Here is a 23,891-nt window from a genome sequence, read left to right on the forward strand (position 1 = left end):
GTAACTTTGAGGATTAACTGAGATCATGTAAGTGCCTGCAACTGCTCCCAGCACATGGGAGGTACCCCCCAAAAGTTCATTTCCTTCCCTCCCTTTCCAGGAAAGGGGTTTTCCTCCCTAGTTTCCTACCAGGCCTGAGACTGAAAACATATCAGCCACTCCCCTGACAGGCACCCACACTCCAAATACCTCACAAAACTCCTGAGTCCTTCTGTGGGGGACCCCAGGCACTCAGATCTGAGCTCCCCTCCGCTCCCCCAGGGCATCTAACTGCACAGAGGGGTAACTGCTCCTGCCCAGCACACGTGGGCGCTCGATGGACGTTTGCTCATTGAATGAATGAATGAATGAATGAGTGGATCAACCCACACACCCCGCCCCGGCTCCTCTGCTGCCCACACGGCTCTGTGCATTTCCCTACTCGGCACTTTCCCAGCGCCCCGATGCTCTGCATCCACCCCACAAGGGAAAACACAGCAGGCGGGGTGCCCAGTCACCATCTGGGTCAGAGAGGACTGCTGTGGTGCAGAGAAGCTCTGAGATTAGTGACCCCAGATCAGTGAGAAGCCTCAGACGATGGTCCAATCAATGCCACAGGCACGGTTAACCACGTGGAACCAGAAAGGAACAGGAATGAAAGTCGTTTTTCTTTTGTTTGTTTGTTTTTTGTGGGCTTTTTTGCGGTACACAGGCCTCTCACAGCTGTGGCCTCTCCCGTTGCGGAGCACAGGCTCCGGACACACAGGCTCAGCGGCCATGGCTCACGGGCCCAGCCGCTCTGCGGCATGTGGGATCTTCCCGGACCGGGGCACGAACCCGTGTCCCCTGCATCAGCAGGCGAACTCTCAACCACTGCGCCACCAGGGAAGCCCCTGAAAGTCGTTTTTTTAAGGAAGAAATAAAGTCCTGAACTTTCCTCAGAAGTAATACGAAGCTTAGTTTAGAGATGCTTTAAATCCACATTCACCCAAGACGAGAAAAGGGTGTGATGGAGCAGGACAAAGACATAGTGAACAGTGCCGGTGGAACCTTGAAGCTGAGGGGACATGTCTGCTCTCTCCAGTTTCCAAACAGAGCCCTTCTTCCTGCCCTTCCTCCCCCACCCTGGGGAACCAGGAGCAGAGACTCTGGTCTCAGTTGAGTCTCCAGCTTCAGTGCCTGTGGCAGAGTAACACCACCGAAAGATTTCCCTTAGAACAAAGGGAAAGTCTGGAAGCAGGCTTTGTCGGGTTCTATGGCTGAGCGAGTGAACCACCCTGGGCAAGCTACTGCATCGCTCTGTCTTACTCCCCCCAGCTTCAAAACGGGGAAGTAGTCACCGGCGCACTGCAGGGCTTCAGGGAGCCTGAGAGATGGCGCGGGTGAAACCCCTGCACATCGCTCCTCCATAAATGGTCCTGAGCCTCACATGGGAACGGTGGTTTTCAAACAGAGGTTTTAACATCACTTTTAGGCTTGACTGAGTGTAACACAGGGTAAATCATTCATTCCTCTTTCTGAGAAAAGACAAAACATTGCTTTTTTTTTTTTTTTTTTGCGGTACGCGGGCCTCTCACTGTTGTGGCCTCTCCCGTTGCAGAGCACAGGCTCCGGACGCGCAGGCTCAGCGGCCATGGCTCACGGGCCCAGCCGCTCCGCGGCATGTGGGATCCTCCCGGACCGGGGCACAAACCCGTGTCCCCTGCATCGGCAGGCGGACTCTCAACCACTGCGCCAACAGGGAAGCCCCAAAACATTGCTTTTTAAGACTATCCATTTAGAATCTGCAGGATAGGTGAGCTACCTGCAAGGCACACACAGACATGAGTTTCCTGGGGGACCAAGAACAAGACATCTTTCAGGAAAGGGCCTTAACAACTAACCCACCCAGAGGAAGGAGCTTGGAACAGTGATGTCCACCATGCATGGACCAGGAGAGGGAGGATGTGGACGGAGAAGGCTAGTTGGACGATGGCTCTAATTCTGGGAGTGAGGAATGGGGAAGAGGGGAATGAAAGGTTTTTTCTGAGCCCAGGAGTGACAGGACTTGGCCATTTTAACAGGCTCAACCTGGCTGCCACTTGGGTCAGATCTTCAGGAAGACGGTTGGCCAGACAGAAGAAAGACTTTCTGATGATCAGAACTGGCCGACCCTTCTCCGGCTGCCTTGAGACTGAGCCCCATGAGCTGCTGGTGATCACAGGAGGGAAGAAGGGTTTCCTGCTGCGTGGAGCGGGGAGAGGCCCCCAGCTCTCGGTGAGGACTCCATAATTACTGGCCGCTGGCCCTGCAAAAAAAGTCAAGACAGTAGCTGGGGTGACACAAAGTTCCCTGGGCACTTCCAGAAACTAAACGGAAGTACGACTTCCAACAAGCAACAGAAATGGAAAGTGCCTCATTCACTGGCTTCTGATCTCTAGTTTTGTGACATACCGAGAGGCCTTCTACCAGCACAGTTCTCACCAAAGTCTCAATTCACTAAGATGCTTAAAAAATTAAATATCTATGTGTTTAAAAGAGTGTGTCTTAACAGTGATTATCCCTAGGTAGAACCATGGGTGCCTTTTACTATTATCTTTGTCTATATGTTCTGACTTTTCTACAGTTAGTTCTGTTTGTTTAAATGTTTTAAAAATGGCAAAAAACACAGAAGAAAGCTGGTGAAAAAAATCAAACCCTTCAGAGAACATAGTTCCCTTAGCGTGTATGTATAACTGAGTCACTCTGCTGTACAGAAGAAATTAACACAACATTGTAAATCAACTACACTTCAATAAAATTTTTAAAAAAACAAGAGCATACGGCTTCCCTGGTGGTGCAGTGGTTGGGAGTCCACCTGCCGATGCAGGGGACGCGGCTTTGTGCCCCGGTCTGGGAGGATCCCACATGCCGCGGAGCGGCTGGGCCCGTGAGCCATGGCCGCTGGGCCTGCGCGTCCGGAGCCTGTGCTCCGCAATGGGAGAGGCCACAGCAGTGAGAGGCCCGCGTACCGCAAAAACAACAACAACAACAAAAAAAAAACAAGAGCATAGTAACTACCAGAAAAGGGATGAAAATGTCTTGTGAAGATATTTCAACAGAAGAAGTTGGAAGGTTATTAGCCAAGCAACACCAGCTTGGAGAGCAGGTGGCCGAGAAAGTGGCAAGCAGAGAGAGCCCAAAGAAACTCCTGAGCCCGCTCGAGTCAAGGACCACAGAACTGGTGCAGCCACTAAGGAAAACAGCATGGGGGTTCCGAAAAAACATAATAACAGAACTACCGTATGATCCAGCAAACCCACCTCTGGGTATATAGCTGAAGAAAATGAAAACACTGATTCAAAAAGGTACATGCAGGGACTTCCCTGGCAGTCCAGTGGTTAAGACTCTGTGCTTCCCCTGCAGGGGGCACCAGTTCGATCCCCAGCCAGGGAACTGAGATCCCGCTTGCCATGTGGTGTGACCAAAAAAAAAAAAACAAGCCCCAAAAGGTATATGTACCCCAATGTTCATAGCAGCACATTTACAAGAGCCAAGATATGGAAGCAATGTAATCACCTATCAACAGATGAGTGGATACAGAAGATGTGCCATACACACACACACACACACACACACACACACACACACACACAATGGAATACTACTCAGCCATAAAAAAGAATGAAATTCTGCCATTTGCAGCAACATGGATGGACCTAGAGAATATTATGCTTAGCTAAATAACTCAGATAGAGAAAGACAAATACTGTATGATATCACTTATATAATACAACACAAATAAATGATATGCAAAACAGAGACTCAAGATACAGAAACATAATACAAAATAGTACAAATGAGTGTATATGCAAAACAGAAACAGACTCACAAATACAGAAAACAAACTTGTGGTTTAGACTCAACCGAGACCAGAGTCTCTGCTCTGTGGTTTTCCCTCTCCCAAAGAGGAGAGGGAAGGGAGGAGGGACAAATTAGGGGTATGGGATTAACAGATACAAACTACTATGTATAAAGGAGATCAGCAACAAGGATATACTGTATAGCACAGGGAATTATAGCCATTATCTTGTAATAACTTATAATGGAGTATAATCTGCAAAAATACTGATCACTAAGCTGTACACCTGAAACCAATATAATATCGTAAATCAACCATACTTCAATTAAGTATATATAAAAGAACCACGGGAGGGCTTTCACACTGCTGGTAGGAAGGTTACGTGCACAGTCACGCTGGGAAACTTTCTGGCAGTTGCTGTAAAAGTTAAACATACTCCTACCGTATGATCTAGAAATTCTACTCCTAGATACATACTCCAGAGAAATGAGTGCATATGTCCACACAAATGATCAAAGCAGACTTATTCATAATGGCTCTACACTGAAAGAACCCAAGGTTCCTCCACAGGGAAATAGAAAAACTGTGGTGTATTCATACCATGGGCTGCTACTCGGCAGTACAAGAGGACCAACTGCTGATACAGGCGGCAACAGAGATGAATTTCAGACATTGTCTGAGTGAAGTAAGCCAGACAAAAGAGTACTACAGTATATTCTCGCTATTTGAGTCAGTTATGTTCCATAAAGTCACCACAAATACCAAATTAGTGAATAGTGAATCACTGCTCCCAGAGGAAACACAAGGTTAGGTTCCTGTGAGCCTCTGGTCACAACGTTTTCAGCCATCAAAAAATACACAACTTGGGCTTCCCTGGTGGTGCAGTGGTTGAGAGTCCACCTGTCGATGCAGGGGACACGGGTTCATGCCCTGGTCTGGGAAGATTCCACATGCCACAGAGCGGCTGGGCCTGTGAGCTATGGCCGCTGAGCCTGCACGTCCAGAGCCTGTGCTCTGCAACGGGAGAGGCCACAACAGTGAAAGGCCCGTGTACCGCAAAAAAAAAAAAAAACAAAAAAACAAAAAACAACTTGTTTTATCCATTTCTGTTTAAAGACACCTTATTTAGTATATACTGTTCTTCATTAACATTGAACTCACGGCCAACAGCCCTGTAAGTCATGCCTGAAGGAAGCTTATCTAACACATGTATTTTCTCCGTAAGGCACATCACAGCCTTCTCAAGTTTAGGTCCACTAGATGTCACTTCAGCCATTGTTTTACACGGGGGCCATTTTAAAAAGAGAAATCATCAACAAAGAGCACAAAAATGCAAAAAAAACACATTGCACTAAACAGACCATGAAAAGGACACTTGTTTACAATATGAGAGCAGAAACAAGCAGGCAGAACCTCTCCCAGATCAACCTCAGCCGGGTCCCTCGTTGCGGTGCGCGGGCTTCTCATTGCAGTGGTTTCTCTTGTTGCGGAGCATGGGCTCTAGGTGTGCGGGCTTCAGTAGTTGCGGCATGTGGGCTCAGTAGTTGTGCCTCGCAGGCTCTAGAGCGCAGGCTCAGTAGTCGTGGCTCGCGGGCTCTAGAGCACAGGCTCAGTAGTTGTGGCGCATGGGCTTAGTTGCTCCACGGCACGTGGGATCTTCCCGGACCAGGGCTCGAACCCGTGTCCCCTGCACTGGCAGGCGGATTCTTCACCACTGTGCCACCAAGGGAAGCCCATGCTGTGAGTATTGGTCTGGGGTTACAAATAAATTTTAGCAAGTAGGCAAATTCACAGATACAGAATCCGTGAATAATGAGGATCAACTGTGTATGAATACCACATGGATCCATTTACATTATGTTTTGGGGCAGGCAAAACTAATAAATGATTAAAAAAGAAATCAGAACAGGGGTTGCCTGGGGATGGACACTGCCTGGAAGAGGCAGGAGGGAACTTTCTGGGGGTGGAACTGCTCTGTCTTGATAGAAGTGTGGGTTACACGGGTGCATGTGTTTGTCAAAACTCACCGAACTACACGTTATTTCACTGTATGTTATTTCCTTCCGTTGGCTTCCTCTGCTCCCTGGCTGTAAAGTTGGGCAGAGTTGCCCTCCCCACACCCACACGCCCACTGTCAGGCATGGGTAACAAGGGTGGCAGCCACAGGTGGACCACGGACAGACGAGGGGCTGCCGTCTCCTGTCCACTGGGCTTCTAAAACTGACCTGTAAGGCTGGCCAACAAAGGGACTCCATCTGAGCCCCGCCACCTGAGAGGGAAGCCTCAGCTACTTCACAACAAGCCCCAGATAACTGGGTCTCTGGAAGCTGCCTGGAAAGCCACCCTGATCTGGCCACTCTCCTGCACGCCCAGGCGAGGCCTCCAGAGCCTGGCTGGAGGCTCACGGGGTGGGCAGCCTGTCAGCGGGGCCCCCAGAGGGGCCAAATCCCAAAGGGCCCACTTCCCACCTCTTGACAGGAAACACTTCTCTAACTACAGAGACGGGATGGGTGACCTCTCTGGATGCTCTGCCTATACTTGCTAAACTGAGGGGCCTGTTAAGGTCCCGGAAAACTGGCTCAGCTGCAGAGACTGCCTGCTTCATCACGCCCTGTGCAGACACCAGCTTCAGACCCCAGAGTATCTGCTTCCTCCATCAGAATACACATGAGCCTCAGTGAGCCTGTTCAGGGGGTGCAGGTGGCAACCATGACATCAGTCTCCTTTGGACAAACCACAGTCCTTTTGTTTAAGCATTTTTGGGTATGAATGAATCAACTGAGCTTGGCTTTCAGATGGAAAAAGGTAAAGGTGCTTTGATACTCCTGAGAAAATACTAACTGTAAGTGCTTGTCCAGCAAACGATCACCACGTGCCAGAGCCTGTTCTAAGGGTTTCACAGAGCAAAGCCCCGTCCAACAGAAAAATAATGCAAGCCACGCGTCAGTTTACACTTTCAAGTAGCCACGCTTAAAAAGTAAAAACAGATGAAACTAATTTTAATGATGTATTTTACTCAGCCCAACATATCCAAAGTATTCTCATGTCAACATACGATCAGTATAAAAATATTCAGGAGGTACTTGACTTTTTTCTCCCTATAGCAAGTCTTCAAACTCCAGCGTATGTTTCATATGTATCGCACATCTCAACTCAAACCAGCCCCCTCTTGAAGTGCTTGGTAGCCTCCTGTGCTGTGGCTCCCGCACTGGCCGGTACAGACTGTACTAATTAACTTAGTCCTCACAACAACTATATCCACATTTTCCTAACGGGGAAACTGAGGCATGAGGATGCTGAGCAGTCTGCCCAGGGCAGTTCCAGAGCCCACAGTCTTATATGGCTTTTCATTCCCACAAAGAGCTCCTCAAACTCTGATTTTCAGTGTAACAGGAATGTCTACTCAGCTAAGAACACATCTGTCAGCACATCTCCCTGCTCCCATCCAAACGTCCCCAGGACTCTGCTCAGCCGGTCCCTGGAGCTCGGTGAAGTTTCCACCCAGACAAACCTGGCATCCCAACCTCTTCCGGGCCCCCACTCCTCAGCTACCCGAGACACCTTCTACACACATAGGAAAGCTCTTCCGAGTAACGACCAGTCAGGGTGAGGGACGTGGACAGCCAGCCCGGCGCTGTGTGCCCGCCACAGGGTTAACACCCCACTCAAAGCACTGCCACTCAGGAGGGCGTCAGGGAACATCCCTTCCCTCCACTGGCCGGGGCGTTCACCATTTGTTCAAGTACATACTGAGCATCTACTGTGTGCCAGGCACTGCTCTAGGCCCTGGGGGTACAACAGTGACCAGCACAGACACCCCACACCCAGCAGAGGGCCAGGCAATAAGTCTGGCACAAAAGAAGCCCCACAAATTCTAATCCAGTCTCTTGTATACAGTAGGCGATCCATAATGGCTCTTGAGGGAATACGCTATTTGGGCTTGGAACTGGAAGTGGTGATGGACAGAGGTGGGGGAAGGGTCTGGGTAGGACTGGGGTTGGGGTCCGTGAGAGCCTTGGGAACCTGGCCGGAAAGTCAGTGCCCCACTCAAGGTTCACGCCCACAACCCCTGCTTCAGGACTGCCTCCAAAGCTCCACCCAGCCAAGCAAGACAGGAAACCATCCAGAGATGCACCCAGGTTCCACGTTGTCCTACCGAAATCCCCTCCTCCTCAAAACGTGGTCATGTCTCAAGTTTGCCCTGGGGAACAGGACTTCTCCAGGCTTACAGACTAGCCCACCTGCCACCGGCCATGTCACCCGAGTCCTTGCCCAATAAGCTCATCCTTCTACTCAGACAGGGGAGCACAGATATCAGCACAGCACGTCACAGCTACCACCGGGAACAGGTGACAAAGAAACTGTGTCTGTAGCATCCACTGCGTCTCAGCCCACAGGCATTGTAACTAAAACATTCTGATTTTTTACTCTGATTGCATAACATTAGAAGTGCACGCCATGATTCATTCATTCAACAAATAGTTCACGAGTAACTTCTATAGACCAGGCCCCGTGTTTTGTGTATTGAATCTTATCACTAAATCAGTGTTTGGTTTTATTTCCTCACTTTCCTTATTTCTTAAGGGCTGTTTTATCATAGAGTGTCCATTTTTTTTCCCAAAAGGATACAGTTCTGAGTTCATGAGCAAGGCCGATGATGACCAAGCATTATTAGTGGGAGAAGGGCATTTTGGAGTCACCTCTGCTGGGACATGATCTCACGGAGGGACCTGGTGGGCCAACCAGAAGCGCCTGCCATCACCACCCACTGGCCTGCTGCCTGGGGCGTGTCTGTTGTTTTCCATGTCCTTCCCTCCCTGGGCTTCTGCGCTCTTGCTGGTTTCTCTGCAAGCCAATGAGGGACTAGCTTCCATTCAACTGATGCCCGCATGCCTCGCATACAGTGTCTGAAGCAGGTCCTGCCTCCAAACACTGTCACCCTCACAGCCAGGAGTCTCCTCCCAGGCAACAGCCCTGAATCCAAACGTGGCTCTGGAGGCTCGGAGCACAGGAAAGGAAACAGAATTAGAAGGAGCACAGGACCTCCAGTCCCTGTCAGGTGAGGAAACCAAGGGCAGCAAAGTGAAGCAGGGTGTCCAAGCCGGCACAGCCCTCAAGCATCGCCAGGCAGGCCTGCATCTTGCCGAGCCTGCTGCCAGCATGTTCCATGTGACAGTAACTCTGTCAGCAAACGCCCTGGGGCCCAGCCCTGAAATCCATCTCTCTCTAAATTCACTACCTTACTGCACCAGCAGGAAGCAATGCAAAGTAAGGAGCTGGAGAGGGGAACAGAACAGGCGATGTTTCAGCAGATGGGAAACCTCTACCCCGCTCCCTGGGGCCAGCCCTGATCGTCATGTGAGCAAACATGGCCACCACTCGGCTCCGCTCCGCTGAAAGGAAACCATTAATTCAGCTCATGGGGAGGTTTGGGAGAACAGGGAAGCCACTGTCAGGCTCTAGGCAGCAAAAGGCCAATCTGCTACTGTCTTATCGTGCTGAGGTGACCGTCACATGCAGTTGGGCCCAGAGCCTGCTGTGATGGGTTCACCCCGACTCAGGGCCTGCATTATAAGACGGGGGCCTTGTCCACGACGTCCTGAATGACCTGGGTCACCGCACCTCCCAGGATCAGCGGCAGGATAGACCCACGCTGAACTGAAGTCCCCTCCTCTTGAATGACAGACAGCATCATGGCAGGCTTCCAGAACTTTCAATATGTTACAAAGACATGTGTGGGGGAAGGAAGGTAGAGGCCCTGATACGCTCCTGACCAACTTCCAGTGACCGGGAGTAACCGGACCACGCTCCCCTGGGACACACAGAGACGAACTACAGAACAAAACAGATGAGGGAAGAACTTGGCCAAGTCTAAACACCGTGGCTCTCAAAATTTAAAAATAACCTGGATCTAAAATACTCCCTCGGAAACACCCAGGCAGAGAGCCTCCAGCCTTCCAGCGTGACCCTGAGATTCTGTGTCCAGCTGGTTTCCCTGGGAGGGGACAGATGAAAAACAAAACCCGAAATGGATATAAATATTTGGTGACAAGTACTACCCTGCGGTTAACACGCCTGGGAACTTTTGGAGGCCTGTTTTGTTTTAGGGTAAGGTTTCTGTTCGGTTTGCCAGATGGACTCTGAGTGTAGTTTCATCCAACGCTGGGTTTTGAGCATCTCCGCACACGGCCTGGGGTTGATACTGACCCTTAGACCAAGGCATCCTAGCTGCCCCCAAGGAAAGTGTGGGCTGGCACACCCCTGCCCTTGCCCAGAACCCTTGGGGGTGTCACACAGGCACCCCTGAGGGCATGGCCCGCTCGCCCTAACCAACACCCTTCAGGGGAACAGGAAAAGTCAAGGGTCAAGGGGCTGTGGGCAGTCAAAGCCCCTACGCAGCCCATGTATGTGCCTCTGAGCCTCCACGATTCTGTCACTGCCCGGCAGGGAGGGGCCGGTACGAGCCCAGGCTCCTGACCTGAAGATGAACCTGGGTGCACCCCTAGCTGCAAGAGTGGGATCCGCCCCTCTAACCAGCTTGGGCAGCCATCCACGGCCTGCCTCCTCATTGCTCCACCAGAGAAGCGGGAGACCTCAGGCCTGATTTACTCATAGCCACAATGCCCTCTGGGGTCCCTTTGTCAGAAAGCCACCGTGCTCCCAGGAGCTCCGAGCCAGCGCAGCACGGCGGTCAGGATCCTGGACTCAGCAAAGCTCCTTCATAAATGCATTAGGCAAGTTACTTAGGTTCTGTTCTGTGAACCTCAGTTTCCCCATCTATAAAATAGAGTTGTTGGGAGGATTAAACAAGTTAATGCGTGTGAGATGATTAGCAAAGTGCCTGACACGGAGCAACCTGCTCAATAAATTTTAGCAAAACTATCTCAGAGCCGTAACCCTGGCTAAACATCCCTTCCTCTTCCCCCTCCACGCCCTAACTGAGGCCCCTGCATTCCTTCAACAGACAACCACCCAGCCCCACGATCTGGGGCCCTGACAGGGCCAGGCCCCAAGGCCACTGTCCCATTTCAAGCCTGAGACCCAGAAACGCTGAGGGTACCGCAAGAGCCCTCAGAGATGTCCTGGGATATGCTAACAAAAACAAGCTCAGTGAGCCCCATGGCCAGTGCTCCCAGCTGTCCCCCACACTAGGGACCCCAAGTTTAATTAGAATGAGAGTCTCAAGAGGCCTCTGGAGGGACTTCCCTGGTGCTGCAGTGGTTAAGAATCCACCTGCCAACGCAGGGAACATGGGTTCAATCCCTGATCCGGGAAGATCCCACATGCCGCAGAGCAACTAAGCCCGTGAGAGCCACAACTACTGAGCCCTCGTGCCACAACTACTGAAGCCCACGTGCCTAGAGCCCGTGCTCCACAACAAAAGAAGCCACCACAATGAGAAGCCCGCGCACCGCAACGAAGAGAAGCCCCCGCTCGCTGCAACTAGAGAAAGCCCGCGCACAGCAACGAAGACGCAATGCAGCCAAATATAAATAAATAAGTAAATAAAATAAATTTATTTTTTAAGAGAAGGGCTCTAGGGTGGGTGACCCCCATAATATCAGTGGCTCCCCATGTGTGGTTGTTTCCTACAGGAAATCTTCAGTCCTTCCTAATCTCACTTTCATCAGACACACCGCAGAGCAAACTGGCTTCTAACTCAGTAAACGCTTCTACATCTGGCCAAAGAGCCATGAACCACAGCACACCATGCAGCCTGCATCACCGCGGGCTGCGGCCGCTACTTGGGACTGGAAACTTTCTGCAGAAAATCTTAACACTGATTATTCTAAGGGTGGCAGGCATGTCAGTGATTCATGGTTCTTGTTTTAACTGTATGTATTTTCCAGAATACCTACAGTAAAAATGACTACCGCTTACAACTGAAAATGTAACTGTAACTAAACAAACAAAAAAGTTGTTTTTTAATTCTGTAGAGGCCTGGAAGGGAGATGAGATGCTAGGCCATTCGGCCCTCCACCTTTCCGGGCTCTCGCCACTGTGGACAATACTGCTGCCCAGTCCCTTGTTACTCGATCAGCTAAAATCGGCATCCGATTGTACCCACAGCCTGAGCACTTTGGGTTAGGAAGAGCCCTCAGAGGTGGCCCTGGCTCAGCACAGAGGAAGAGCAAGCAGCCCCACATCACACCTGGGGCTGTTGGTAGGCTCGGGCCCAGAACACCTGGTTGCTTCACCCCCAAACACCTGATGCATTTCTTCCACAGTTCCTTCTCCTGAGCGGGAGATCCAGAGATGTAAAGAAACATAACTTTAAAAAAAAAAACCTCTGGCAAGAATAGTCATGTCTAAAGGTCAATTCGACGTTCTGCATTAGGAGTGGAAAGAGCAGGGAAATTAGATGGAAAAAACAAGACATTTTTTCCTGGTCACAGAGGAACAGAGCAGAAACATTCCGAGGAGGGAGAACCTCAGAAAGACAGCCTGATGGGATGAGGCAGCTGCCGTGGGAAACAGCTGTCAGGACTGGCCAGGGCTACAGCTGGAGACCCGCCACCCCGAGGGGGATGGCAGGGGGGCAGCAGCGTGCTGGTCAGAGGACGTGGGCTGGGGAACAGCAAGGGCAAGGGCCCTGTGGTGGGGAAGAACTCCATTAGCTCAAGGACTGGCAACAAGGCCAGTGCGACAGAAGCCGGTGATCACGGCGGGGTTGGAGGGACACCCCGAGTGCAGGCCTGAGGCCGGGGTGACAGAAGAGTGGCTGTCACTCCAAGTGCAAGGGCTGAGTCTGACCCTCCAATGTCCTCCCAAGCCCAGTGCTAAGAGCACAGCGGGGAGTGGACAAGCACGCCTTGCCGACATGTGGACCCAGTGAACAGATGAATCACTCTGAATGAACTGTAGGGGTTGCTGATCGTCCCCCTACCCCGAAATCTCAGAAGAGAAATCCTGTGGGGAGAGCGGGCAGTAGGGACAGGGCTAAAGCGTATGATGAAAAGTCCATCCCTCCAGAGAACACAGAGGACCAAAACAGTGTTGGAGCCCTGACCACTGACCACACGGGAGCAGCCACCGGTACAGAGTGAGCTGGATGGCCCTGCTGACAGCACGCACTCCTTGCTGCCCCAGCCTCAGCTGCGCTCGGATCAGCCATGCGCTCTCCATCCATCCAAAAACCTGCCATGAAAGGTTTTTTAATTATCTCAAGGTTTCAGAAGTTACTTCAAACCACACAATTGCTCAGAAACTCATGTTTGGGGACTTCCCTGGTGGTCCAGTGGTTAAGACTCCGTGCTCCCAGTGCAGGGGGCCAGGGTTCGATCTCTGGTCGATCCCTGGTCAGGAAACTAGATCCCGCATGCATGCCACAACTGAAGACCCAGCGTGCACAACTAAAAAAAAGAAAGATCCCGTGTGCCACAACTAAGACCCAACCCAGCCAAATAAATAAATAAATATTTTTTTTAAAAACCCTCATGTCTGCAGTCAGAAGTCACAACTCTCCCTGGCGGGTAGTGGTGACTGTGAGAGGGCACACGCAGGGGGCTTCTTGGGTGCTAGTCGTGCTCTGTGCTTTGATCTGTGTGCTGCGTGTCTTCACTTTCTGAGCATCTACAATATATGTATACTATACATCAATAAAAATTTTAAATATAGGGCTTCCCTGGTGGCGCAGTGGTTGAGAGTCCGCCTGCCGATGCAGGGGACGCGGGTTCGTGCCCCGGTCCGGGAGGATCCCACAAGCCGCGGAGCGGCTGGGCCCGCGAGCCATGGCCGCTGAGCCTGCGCATCCGGAGCCTGTGCTCTGCAATGGGAGAGGCCACAACAGGGAAAGGTCCGCGTACAGAAAAAAAAAAAAAAAAATTTAAAATATATACCTTCCTGGTTTTGAAGGGAAGATTACCTGGCCTACAAAACAACATGCACATAAGCTACCCAATTTCTAAACAGCTGGGAATCCCCATGTCTCAGGGTGCACACTGGCTAGGCTAGACAGGCAGAATTGTATTCTTTTTTTAAAAATAAATTTATTTTATTTATTTATTTTTGGCTGCATTGGGTCTTCGCTGCTGCACGCAGGCTTTCTCTAGTTGCGGTGAGCGGGGGCTACTCTTCGTTGTGGTGCGTGGGTTTCTCATTGCGGCAGCTTCTCTTGTTGTGGAGCACGGGCTCTAGGCGCGTGGACTTCAGTAGCTGTGGCTCGCGGGCTTAGTTGCTCCGCGGCATGTGGGATCTTCCCGGACCAGGGTTCAAACCCGTGTGCCCTGCATTGGCAGGCATATTCTTAACCACTGCGCCACCAGGGAAGCCCAGAATTGGATTCTTGAGTGTCATTTACAAAAGTTACCAAAGGATCAGAAATTTACTTCCATGGCTATAGAAGCCTGGATTCGGCAGGTCCAAATTATGGCACCATGTCTCCAAAAGGAATGTGGGCAGAAGTTCCCACACTTGGTCATGCCAGCTACTCAGACAGGGCCAGGTAGTTAATGATCTTCTGCCCACTTCTGCTACTTCAGCACTTGGTTTGGGTTTACTGCAATGCCTGATATCTGGGGGGTAAGCAGGGCCTCTGGGGTGCACACAGGCCCCTGTCCTGAATTCTGGAGGGGCCCCTCTTCTACAGGATTGGCCCATGTTGTTTCCTTTTACATGACAAATGCTCTGAAAATCATCCTCAATTTTGCATTCCAGGCTGGACTTAAGCCCCATATTTCAAGCGTCTGTTGCTGATCAAGTCAGATAAGACGTGCTTGAAAGGTCATTAAGACAACACGCAGCTCGATGCTGAAGAGACTGTCCAATGGGAGGGAGCAGATAGGACATTCACGGGTTCCTTGTCTGGACTGCTTATTTCACCTCCTGCGTCGCTAGTAAAATGAAATCAAGTGTGACAGGCTCCCTGGTCCCTGGCAGGGCAGGACCATCCCCAGAAGGAATCACACTTGTTCTCAGGCTCTCAGGCTAAGGCAGGTCTGCCGTTGCAGTTTTCTGAGTTCAAATACTGCAGCAGGAATGTCCACCCAAGACAGGAAAACTAAAGACAGAGCCAGGTGCTTCTCTCTCCATGTAGGTGGAGAAGGGCCCGTCCGTCCACTTGCTGGGTGACAGAGACCCTGAAACCAGCTTCCTCTTGCCTCGCCACCCCGCTGGTGCCTCAGAGTGTGGCTCTCATGGGCGGCACTAGCAGTGCCTGGTCCCCCAGACCCACACACAGCAGGGAGGGAAGGAGCCGGGGGCTGCAGGTCCAGAGTCCTGACCATGGGGAAGAAGGCCTGGAAGGGGCAGGGAGGCCACTGATGCCCCCACAGCAGCTGGGCGGAGAGTGAATCTGGAGGGGCAAATGGAGAACATCCAGTTCAGCCCCGAAAGACCACCTAGTTCTCCCGTGCAAGCGATCAGAGCCCCACCTGGCGTGGCAGCACCACCGCGGACACCTGTGTGGTCCTGAGCATATCACGGGCTTGGTTTCTCAACTGTAAACAGAGAATAACGGAGTCTGGCTGTGAAGGTTACATACAGGCGCTCAACAGACGTCACTATGGTTAAAATCATGGCCAAGGTCACCAGGAATGGGGTCTTCTCTGCCCAGGACCGGGGATGTGGTGGACACCCAGATCCCTTCGCTGAAGGAGTCTTGGCCCAGCCGCTGGGGGGGCAGGAGGGAGCCTCACCTGTCAGCGACTCAGAGCCGCCTTGCCCGGTCACCTCCACGCCGGGGCGGAACGCGGGGCGGCCCTGAGGGCTTTTCCAGCTCCCGAGCCCCCTTGGGGTCGGCCCAGGCTTGTCAGGCCCGCACGGCAGCTGGGGTCCTCCCTGCCCACTCCTGCTTCCTCCTCCTCACTCCACAGTTAGGGTCCCAAGAGCACCCTTAGTCAGCCCCCTGCACGCTAGACTCTGTCTCAGAGTCAGCTTCCCGGGAAACCCAGCCTGTGGCAGGTGGTTTATTTGGGTCCTTTTTCCTTAGAAAGGGGGGAGACGACCAGTGTGAGGAGGACAGATGGCTACCGTGGAAGAAAAGACGGGTGAGAGTAAACAAACGGCACGAGGGCCTCTTCACTTCCTCTGCAGGGAACACAGTGGTGTGAAAACAACCACACGGTGGGGTGGGGGGCATCTTCTGAGCGCAAGGCCCAGGGAGATGGAAACCCAACAGTGTTCTCTAAGAAGCATCAAGAGTTTGTCCTTAACTCTTTCCTCAAGGACTGGAAGACACAAAGAGGCCACAGAGGAACATGGGAGAGAAAGAGGGGGAAGAAATGCCTCCCTGGGGCCAAACTGTCCCGAAGCCACAGAGACCTGGCCTTGGAAAGTGCCAGAAGAGTCCTCGGTGATAAGCTGATCAATAACTGATCAATAACTGGACACTGAGGTGTCTTCAAACCCAAGTGTCCTCCAGGGTGGTAGCAGGGATTCACAAGCTCCTCGCACAGGTCAAATGCCCAGGAAGGGGTCCAGGTAACAACCCAAACAGCAACTTTGCTTTGCTTCTGCCTAGAATTACATCGACTCCGATGATGACTGTTAACGTTACCCTGATTCTCTCTGCCGAGAGCCCAGTATCAATAGATATTCTTCTATTTAGAAGTAAAATTTCATCCTTATGTAATAAATGTAGCGTGTTGGACCGACTAAATCTTTCAAATAACACCAGACCTAGCGAAGGGAAAGACATCTGCCGATGTGAGCCCCTCAACCAGCCAAGAGCCTCGTACTGTGGATGAGTGGGGAGGTCTCAGAGGGACAGTTTGTCCAAGGTCCCAGAGCAGGGCTGGGCCACATACTGACGGGCAGGTGCTCAGAGGAGAGACGTCCTCCTTGGCCACGTGGCCAGTCCCGTTAGAGTGGCTGGAAGCTCAGCTGCCAAAGCAGTTGGGGGCAGGCCCTCTCCTATATGATGGGCAGTGGGGTCCCTGGCATGACCTCTGCGGAGGGCAACTAGGCAACATTTAAAGGCCACAAAGCCCCCAGCCCTGCAACCTACCCCCCGCCCCGCCCCCGGGAGTCTGTCACAAAGCTAGGCTTTCACCTTGCAGTTGGCCCTTCTGAAGTCCACCACGAGGCTGCTTACGTGACCCGGGGCACATCCACCGAGGGTGACACTGAGCCAACTCAACGCGTGCTGATGCAGAACAGCTGCCAAGACGCACTGTTCAGAGGGAAAGGCAAAGAGCAGGTGGACAGCAGGCCCACAGGGAGATACACACACATATACACTCATCACGCCAGGATGCTCGGCTAGAAACCGGGGTGAGAAAGAGACTCATTTTCCACGCTATGTGTTTTTGCGTCTTTTAAATTTTCTACACGTGAATGTAATGCTTAGTCAAAAAATAACTTCAATATGATTCCCTCTGTATCAAATACCCAGAATAAGTAAAGCCAGAGAGAGAGAATGTACACTGGTGGTTGCCAGGGGCTGGGAGAGTTGGGGGATTAGGGAGCAACTGATTTATGGGGATGGGTTTCCTCTGGGGGTGATAAAAATGTTTTGCAACTAGATAGGGGTGGTGTTCGCACAACACGGCGAACGCGCTAAATGCCACTCATTACTTTTTAAATTAATTCCAAATTAATTAAAATGATTAATTTTACGTTATAGGAAGTTCACCTCAATTAAGGAAAAAACAACCATAAAAATAAATAGATAGGGCTTCCCTGGTGGCGCAGTGGTTGAGAGTCCGCCTGCCGATGCAGGGGACACGGGTTCGTGCCCCGGTCCGGGAAGATCCCACATGCCGCGGAGCAGCTGGGCCGGTGAGCCATGGCTGCTGAGCCTGCGCTCCGCAACGGGAAAGGCCACAACAGTGAGAGGCCCGCGTACAGCAAAAAAAAAAAAAAAAAAAAAAAAAAAAAAAAATAAATAGATAAATAAAGCAGACTTTCACATCTGTGCTTGGGAGGCAGCTGGGCAATGCTGGTTAGAAAAATGGGCAGGGAGCCCCAACTGTGGGGCTCAGACCCCAGCTACACCCAGTCCCCGCTGTGAGACCTGGGATCAATAATCTAACCTCTCTGAGCTTCAGTTTCCAGGTTGGTGAAATGGGCTTCCTAAGATTACATGAGTAAATTAAACAGTGTCTAGCACATTGCCTGGCACAGCCCAGGTCCCGGGGCCTCTGCTCTTGCTGTCTGCCCTGCTGGGAAAGCCCTTTCCCTGGGCAGACTCAGACTTGCCTCCTTCAAGCCTAGCTCCAATGCCACCTTCTCGATGGGATCTTCCCTGATCACCTGATTTAAAACCAGAAACCTCCCTGCCACTCCCTGCCCGGAGGCTCCATCCTCTCCTCTTCCTATTTCTCTCCCTCATACTTGCTTATTTATTTTGTTCATCTCCTGTCTCCCTCTACTGCACTGTCTGGTCTGGGGAAGCAGGGGTTTCTGTCCGTCCCATTCATTATGTACCCCATGGCCCAAAGTAGGCACTCAATAAACATGGGCTGAATGAATGGCTAGTGTTAGCCAGTATCTCTGCTCTGAGGCAGTGTATAAACTTGCCTCCCTGAAAAAATAAAACTGCCGTTTTGTTGTTTAATGAGCTTGAGTTCAAAATTCAAGATAAATACTGTATTTCATGTGTACGTGGAATCAAAAAAACAACACAAATGAACAAACACAACAAAACATAAACGGAGTTATAGATACAAACAGGTGGTTGCCTGAGGGGACAGGGGTAGGGAAGGAAAGAAATAGGTGAGGGAAAGAGGTACACACTTCCAGTTGCAAAACAAATGAGTCATGGGTATGAAATGTACAGTGTGGGGAATATAGTCAATAACTACATAGTATCTTTGTAAGGTGACATATCGTAACTAGGCTTATTGCGGCGATCAGTTCGAAATGTATAGAAATACCGAATCACTGTGTTGTGTAATAGGAACTAACATAGTGTTGGAGGTCAATTATACTTCAAAAACAAACTCATAGAAAAAGAGATAAGATTTGTGGCTCCCAGAGGTGGGAGGGGGGTGGAGCGGGAGAGGGGGAATTGAACAAAGGCAGTCAAAGGTATAAACTTCCAGTTATAAGGTATGTAAGTACTAGGGGTGTAATGTATAACATGATAAATGTAATTAACTCTGCTGTGTGTTCTATATGAAAGTTAAGAGTCGTGAGTTCTCATCACAAGGAAAAAGTATTTTTTCCTATTTCTTTAATTTGTACCCACATGAGATGATGGATGTCCACTGACCTTACTGTGATGATCACTTCATGATGCATGTAAATCAAATCGTTATGCTGTACACCTTAAACTAATACAATGCTGCGTCAATTATATCTCAATAAAACTGGAAGAAAACAATTCAACAACAGTTTGAACTAAAAAACCCACAGTTCTTCCAGCCAAGTATTATTCCCAAAGTGGGGGATTTGCAAAGGAGAAGAGATGGTTCACAGTACGAGGGTGCTACGTGCTCTAAAACATAAACCAGTGAACAGTTCACAGTAAGAGGGTACCCTAAAACATAAGCCAGTAAACAGTCACCCCAACCTCTGACTGCCCAGGGTGGTGTGAGAGCTGTTCCCGTGAGGCTCTCATGAGAAGCAAGAACACAGTGCTAGCTTGAGTGCCTCGGACCCCACCCCTCCAAGCACCTCGGGACAGAATCACTCACTGACGCAGAATGAGGTAGACGGAAAGGAGCAAGCCGGTCACCCTCCCTGTCCAGGGCCTTCCCGGACCCTGCCTGACAGAGCTGCCACCCCAGCGGCACTCAGCTTCCCACGGTTCACAGGCCTCGTGTGGGGAAATCGTGACCTCAGTTGTGCAGAGTTCAAAAATGAAAAAATAAAATAAAAGCAACCCTCAGACTCTTCTAAAAGTAGGCTGTCTTTCTAGTTAGCTCTCCTATGAGACGGCTACATCATTACTCAACAGAAGCATATCACTGCTTTTCTGCTGCCTCCAAGCCCTGTGAGGAGAAAAAAGCTGAAGCTAGCAGTCTCCAAGAGTTTGTGGCTTTAAAAGAGAAGAAAACAAAACTTGCAAGTTGGAGTGAAACCAGCAAGAAGCATCTTCTATCCTCTTGGGAGCCACGGACTGTGGGTGTAACCTGGCTGCCAGCTGGAAGCGGGGGCGGGGCGGGGTGGGGTGCCGTTCCTGAGTTAGAAGGTACCTAATGCACAGGTCTCAAATTTCCCAGAACGTCAGGATCCTGGGCTGGCTTGTGAAAATGCTGATTGCTGGGTCCCACCCCACAGTTTCTGATGCCGTAGGTCTGGGGTGCAGCCTAAGAATCTGCATTTCTAACTAGTTCCCAGGCTAAGGGTCCAAACTACACTTTGTGAACTACTGCTCTAGAACAAAGCCTTCCGTGTCAGTGTTTCACCTCCCTCAATTGAACACAGAACCTGCAGGCAGACACGCGCACACATAGGGAGCCACCGAGAGCCCCTGCCCGACCACTGGTCCTCAAACAGTCAGAGCCACCTGGCCCAGCCAGCTACAGATGGAACACTCACGGGGTACCTGGACCTGAGAAGCCCATTCAAGTCCTGCCTGAGCCAGTCACTGAGAGAGGCTCTAAGTCACCCCCAAAACCTTTGAAATCCAAAATCACAGCATTTCCCTTTTGGGGGAGCAGTCATGAGTAATCCTGCCCTTCGCACATGGGTAACACCCAGCTGCAAGATCTGCTTTCTGCCTAGGGATACTTTCAAGTTTCTTTTCAAGTTTCAGAAGCAGCTGAAAGAGGAACACACACACACACACACAAAAAGGCAGGCCACTCAAGGAGAGCTACAGCATCCCTGGTGGGGGGCACTTTCCCCAAATGCCCAAATGCAGGGGCCCCATCACCCACTATGGGCAATCACACCAGTCTCTCACTCACCAAAGTAATCGGCCTTCGGGTGAGCATCCATCTCACGCTCCAGACGTTGGGTGAGGGCTTCTAACTTCAATTCGGCAGCCGTGGGTCCAAGCTCAGGGCCCGGGATGAGGGTCTGGCAAGGCAGCCTCACCCTGGGGGAACCGGGGCTCTCTGGGAGCACAGGCCCCAGGTTGCCATCAGAGGACCAGCCAGAGGGACTTTCTTTACAAGATAACTCGGGCAAGGTAGACATCACTGGATGGACAAGGCTGAGCTTGGGACCAACGCCAGGGTCTGTACAGCCAGGCTTGGGACCCGGCCCAGGGACTGCACCCAGCTGCATATTGTCCATGCTGGCTGGCGAGGATGAAGGGGCAGAGCTAGAAAGGTAAGATTTGGGGCCATCCTGGAACCAGGGTTGAGGGTCCACAGTGGGTTTGGGCATCATGCCTGAAACCTCACTCCCTACCCCCGAGTTTGTTCTTGGAAGAGGTCCCTGACCGGAGCGGTTCAGGGCCAGGGGCGCTGAGAAAGAAGGGGTCCTGGGCTGAGCAGGTCTCGGTAGGGCCCCGTTCTCTGGGCCTGGGGAAGGGAGGCCAGGGCTCACTCGCTGGGAGGAGGCGGTGGTCCAAAGAGCAGCTGGCTTCTCACTGCTGTGGCCACCAACACCACCATCCTGGCTGCTCTGCAATGACCTGCTGGAGCTCGGGGAAAGCTGCTGCTGGTATAGGTGATGGACCCTGGAGGGTGTGGACAGTGGCGGGCCACTCCCTGGCATGCCAGACCACCCACTTCCTACACCCAGTCTGATGCTGGGGGACACAGCTGGTTCATCTCCCCAGTTGGGGCTTGCCAAAAAGAGGTTGTCATAATAGTCTCCGTGGGTGAGGCAGGAAGGATCCTCACAGGGGCCCGGCCGACGGAAAGCAGACATCTCAGAACTCGCCACGCTCTCCTTGGATCCACAGTCCTGGCTGCCTTGCCTTGCGCCACGGACACACAGCTTGGCCCTCTGTTCCTGGGGTGGGGACAAGGGCTGCCCAGCTGCAATGGTTGTGGCTGTCCCAGGGGCCACTGTCGAGGCAGCGAGAGGAGGCTTCGCAGCGCCATCCCCCGTCACCTTGCTGCCTCCATCAGCTTCCCGGTGGGCCTGTGGGCCCAGGCGGCCCCCACCGTTCACAGGACCTCGGCTGCCCCTGGGCAGGGTCTCCTCCTGCAGGAGCTGGTGCGGCTGGTGCAGGTGGATTTTGGCCATCTTGGTGGCAAACACCCTGCGTGTTTCCTCAAACTCCGGGTTGTTGCTTGCACCCTTGTCCACTCGGAAGAGTCCATCCTTGGAGGCCTCATACATGTTCAGGTCCTCAATGAATTTACTGGCCTCCAGGCCCAGGTCGTCATACTTATCCATGTTGCTGACAAGTGTCCGGGCCTAGCCTAGATGCTGGGTATTGAGTGTGTGGAGGTGGGCCGGTGGAGGTGCTGGCGAAGGGCAGAGACTCACGTCCAGCCCAGGACAGGTAAAGCCTTCCACCTGCCCAGCATGAGAGTCATGACCCCAGGCCTTAGAGTCCAGCCGAGGGTAAGGCCTCAAAGTCACTTGGACCAAGTTTGCTTCCAATTCCCTTTCCTCTCGGAGGTGTCCACGTGGGGGTAGCTGGTGGCACTTCGCTGTACGAGCTGGCTGTGAGTTCTTTTCTCTGTTTCAAATCATAAAAGGAAAAAGAAATAAGGAGGGGAAAAATCACATCCTCCTTAAGCAACCAAACTCGGAAACCCACAACAAGGCAGCAGCCGCTGGACAGGGTTAAGTCGCCCAGAGCGAAGAGCGCAGAGGCCGCCTACCCGCCGGGCCAGAGCAAAGGCGCGGCGGCGGGAGGCGCTGGAACGTCCCGGGCGCTCGGTCCTCCGCTGCTTCCCCTGGTGGCGCGGAGCTGCGATCCTGGCCGGCGCGGAGAGGGATCAGGGTCCGGGGCACACAGGCCGGCCGGGCCCCGGCAGGAAGTTCACGGCAGCCGGGCGGGCGGCCTATTGTCCGATGGCGGCGGTGGCTGGGCGCGCGCGGACCGGAGGGCGGCGGGACGCGGAAGTGAGCGCGCCGGACGCCGTCCCTGCAGCTCGGTCGCCGGCCGGGCACGTCGCGGGCCTGCGAAGAGGCGGAGGCGGAGGAGGAGGCCGAGGGGCGGGGGCGCCGGCGAGGGGCGGGGTCGGCGCGCGCAGAGGCTGGCGCCCCTGGGCAGGCCCGCGCCCGACCGGTCTGGGGAAGCTGGAGGTGTGTCCCGCGCGTCTCTTCCAGCGCTCGAGCCCGGTGATGGCGCCGAGTTCCCCGCCGCCACTGCCGCCCCCTGAGAAGCCCGGCCCAGCTCCGGTCTTCGGGCAGGGCTGGGCGGGGGCCACTCCGTGGAGACGGCTGGCAGGCGGCCTGGACAGCTTGCGTGGAGACGAGACGGGCCGCCTGGAGTTTGCGGGAGTGTGGAGGGCGCGCGCTCCTCTCCCCACCGTGCCTCAGTTTCCCGGGTGGGAAGCCAGCCCCTTGTGCCGCCTCTGCCCCAGCCTCCCTCCCCCCTAAACGGGGATGCAGGATTGGCGACCCAGGGTGTCACCCGTGGGCTGGCCCAAGTCCTCCTAGACAGGTAGAGAGACTGAGGCACCGAGGGGGAAGTGTCCAAGATGCCATCGTGACCAGCAAAGCGCGGATGCGAGCCCAAGTCCTCTGAAAGGGTTAAAAGTCATGTTGTTGCCCGGAGCGCGCTTATTTGAAGTCCTCTGTGCGGCAATAAAAACACGTGCCCTGGTGGCTCGTTATTCACGAGGGGACTCCTGACCCCCCCGAATAGATCCACGCGACTCTGAGGGCGCCGGGCCTGACTCCTGGGCGCCCTCGCATGGCCCAGCACTCCCTGCACCACCTCCGAGGAGACCCTGGAGAGGTTTCATTTCCTGAACAGCAGCCAGCGTGATCCCAAGGCAAATACCAGACCAGTCACTTCCCTGCTTAAACCCTCAATGCTTACCCCGCATTTGGATTGAAATCGGCCCAATACCACGGCCTTCCTGTCCTGGCGGGCCCTGCTTCCACCCTCTCCCCCGTCCGGGTTTGGGGGTCTTCCTTCCCTGCCTGCTAGCTGCAGGAGCTTCCTGGTGTCTACCGAGAGCTGGCCCTTGAACTTCTCCGTGGCTCATCCTTACCGTCACTGCCAAAATCACCTCCTCCTAGAGCCCTTCTTTTTCGGTACCCTCTTTATTTCCTGATCAGTTCTGATCACTATTTATATTTGTTTACCTGTTTACATGTGGGTTTTTTGGTGGTTGGTTGGTTT

At 52.6% G+C, this 23,891-nt stretch overlaps 1 protein-coding gene across 1 annotated transcript in view; it reads right to left on the reverse strand.

Annotated features, from left to right (window-relative positions):
* Positions 1-22,702, reverse strand: part of LIMD1 (LIM domains containing 1) — a 70,514-nt gene extending 47,812 nt beyond the window's left edge. The window contains exon 1 of the mRNA XM_032649384.1: positions 20,596-22,702. Within this exon, the coding sequence (XP_032505275.1) occupies positions 20,596-21,982 (1,387 nt within the window). The 5' untranslated portion in view covers positions 21,983-22,702. The remainder of the gene's footprint in view (positions 1-20,595) is intronic.
* Positions 22,703-23,891: the final 1,189 nt, after the last annotated feature.

This window comes from Phocoena sinus, chromosome 11, assembly GCF_008692025.1.
Source record: "Phocoena sinus isolate mPhoSin1 chromosome 11, mPhoSin1.pri, whole genome shotgun sequence".
Taxonomy (NCBI): Eukaryota; Metazoa; Chordata; class Mammalia; order Artiodactyla; family Phocoenidae; genus Phocoena; species Phocoena sinus.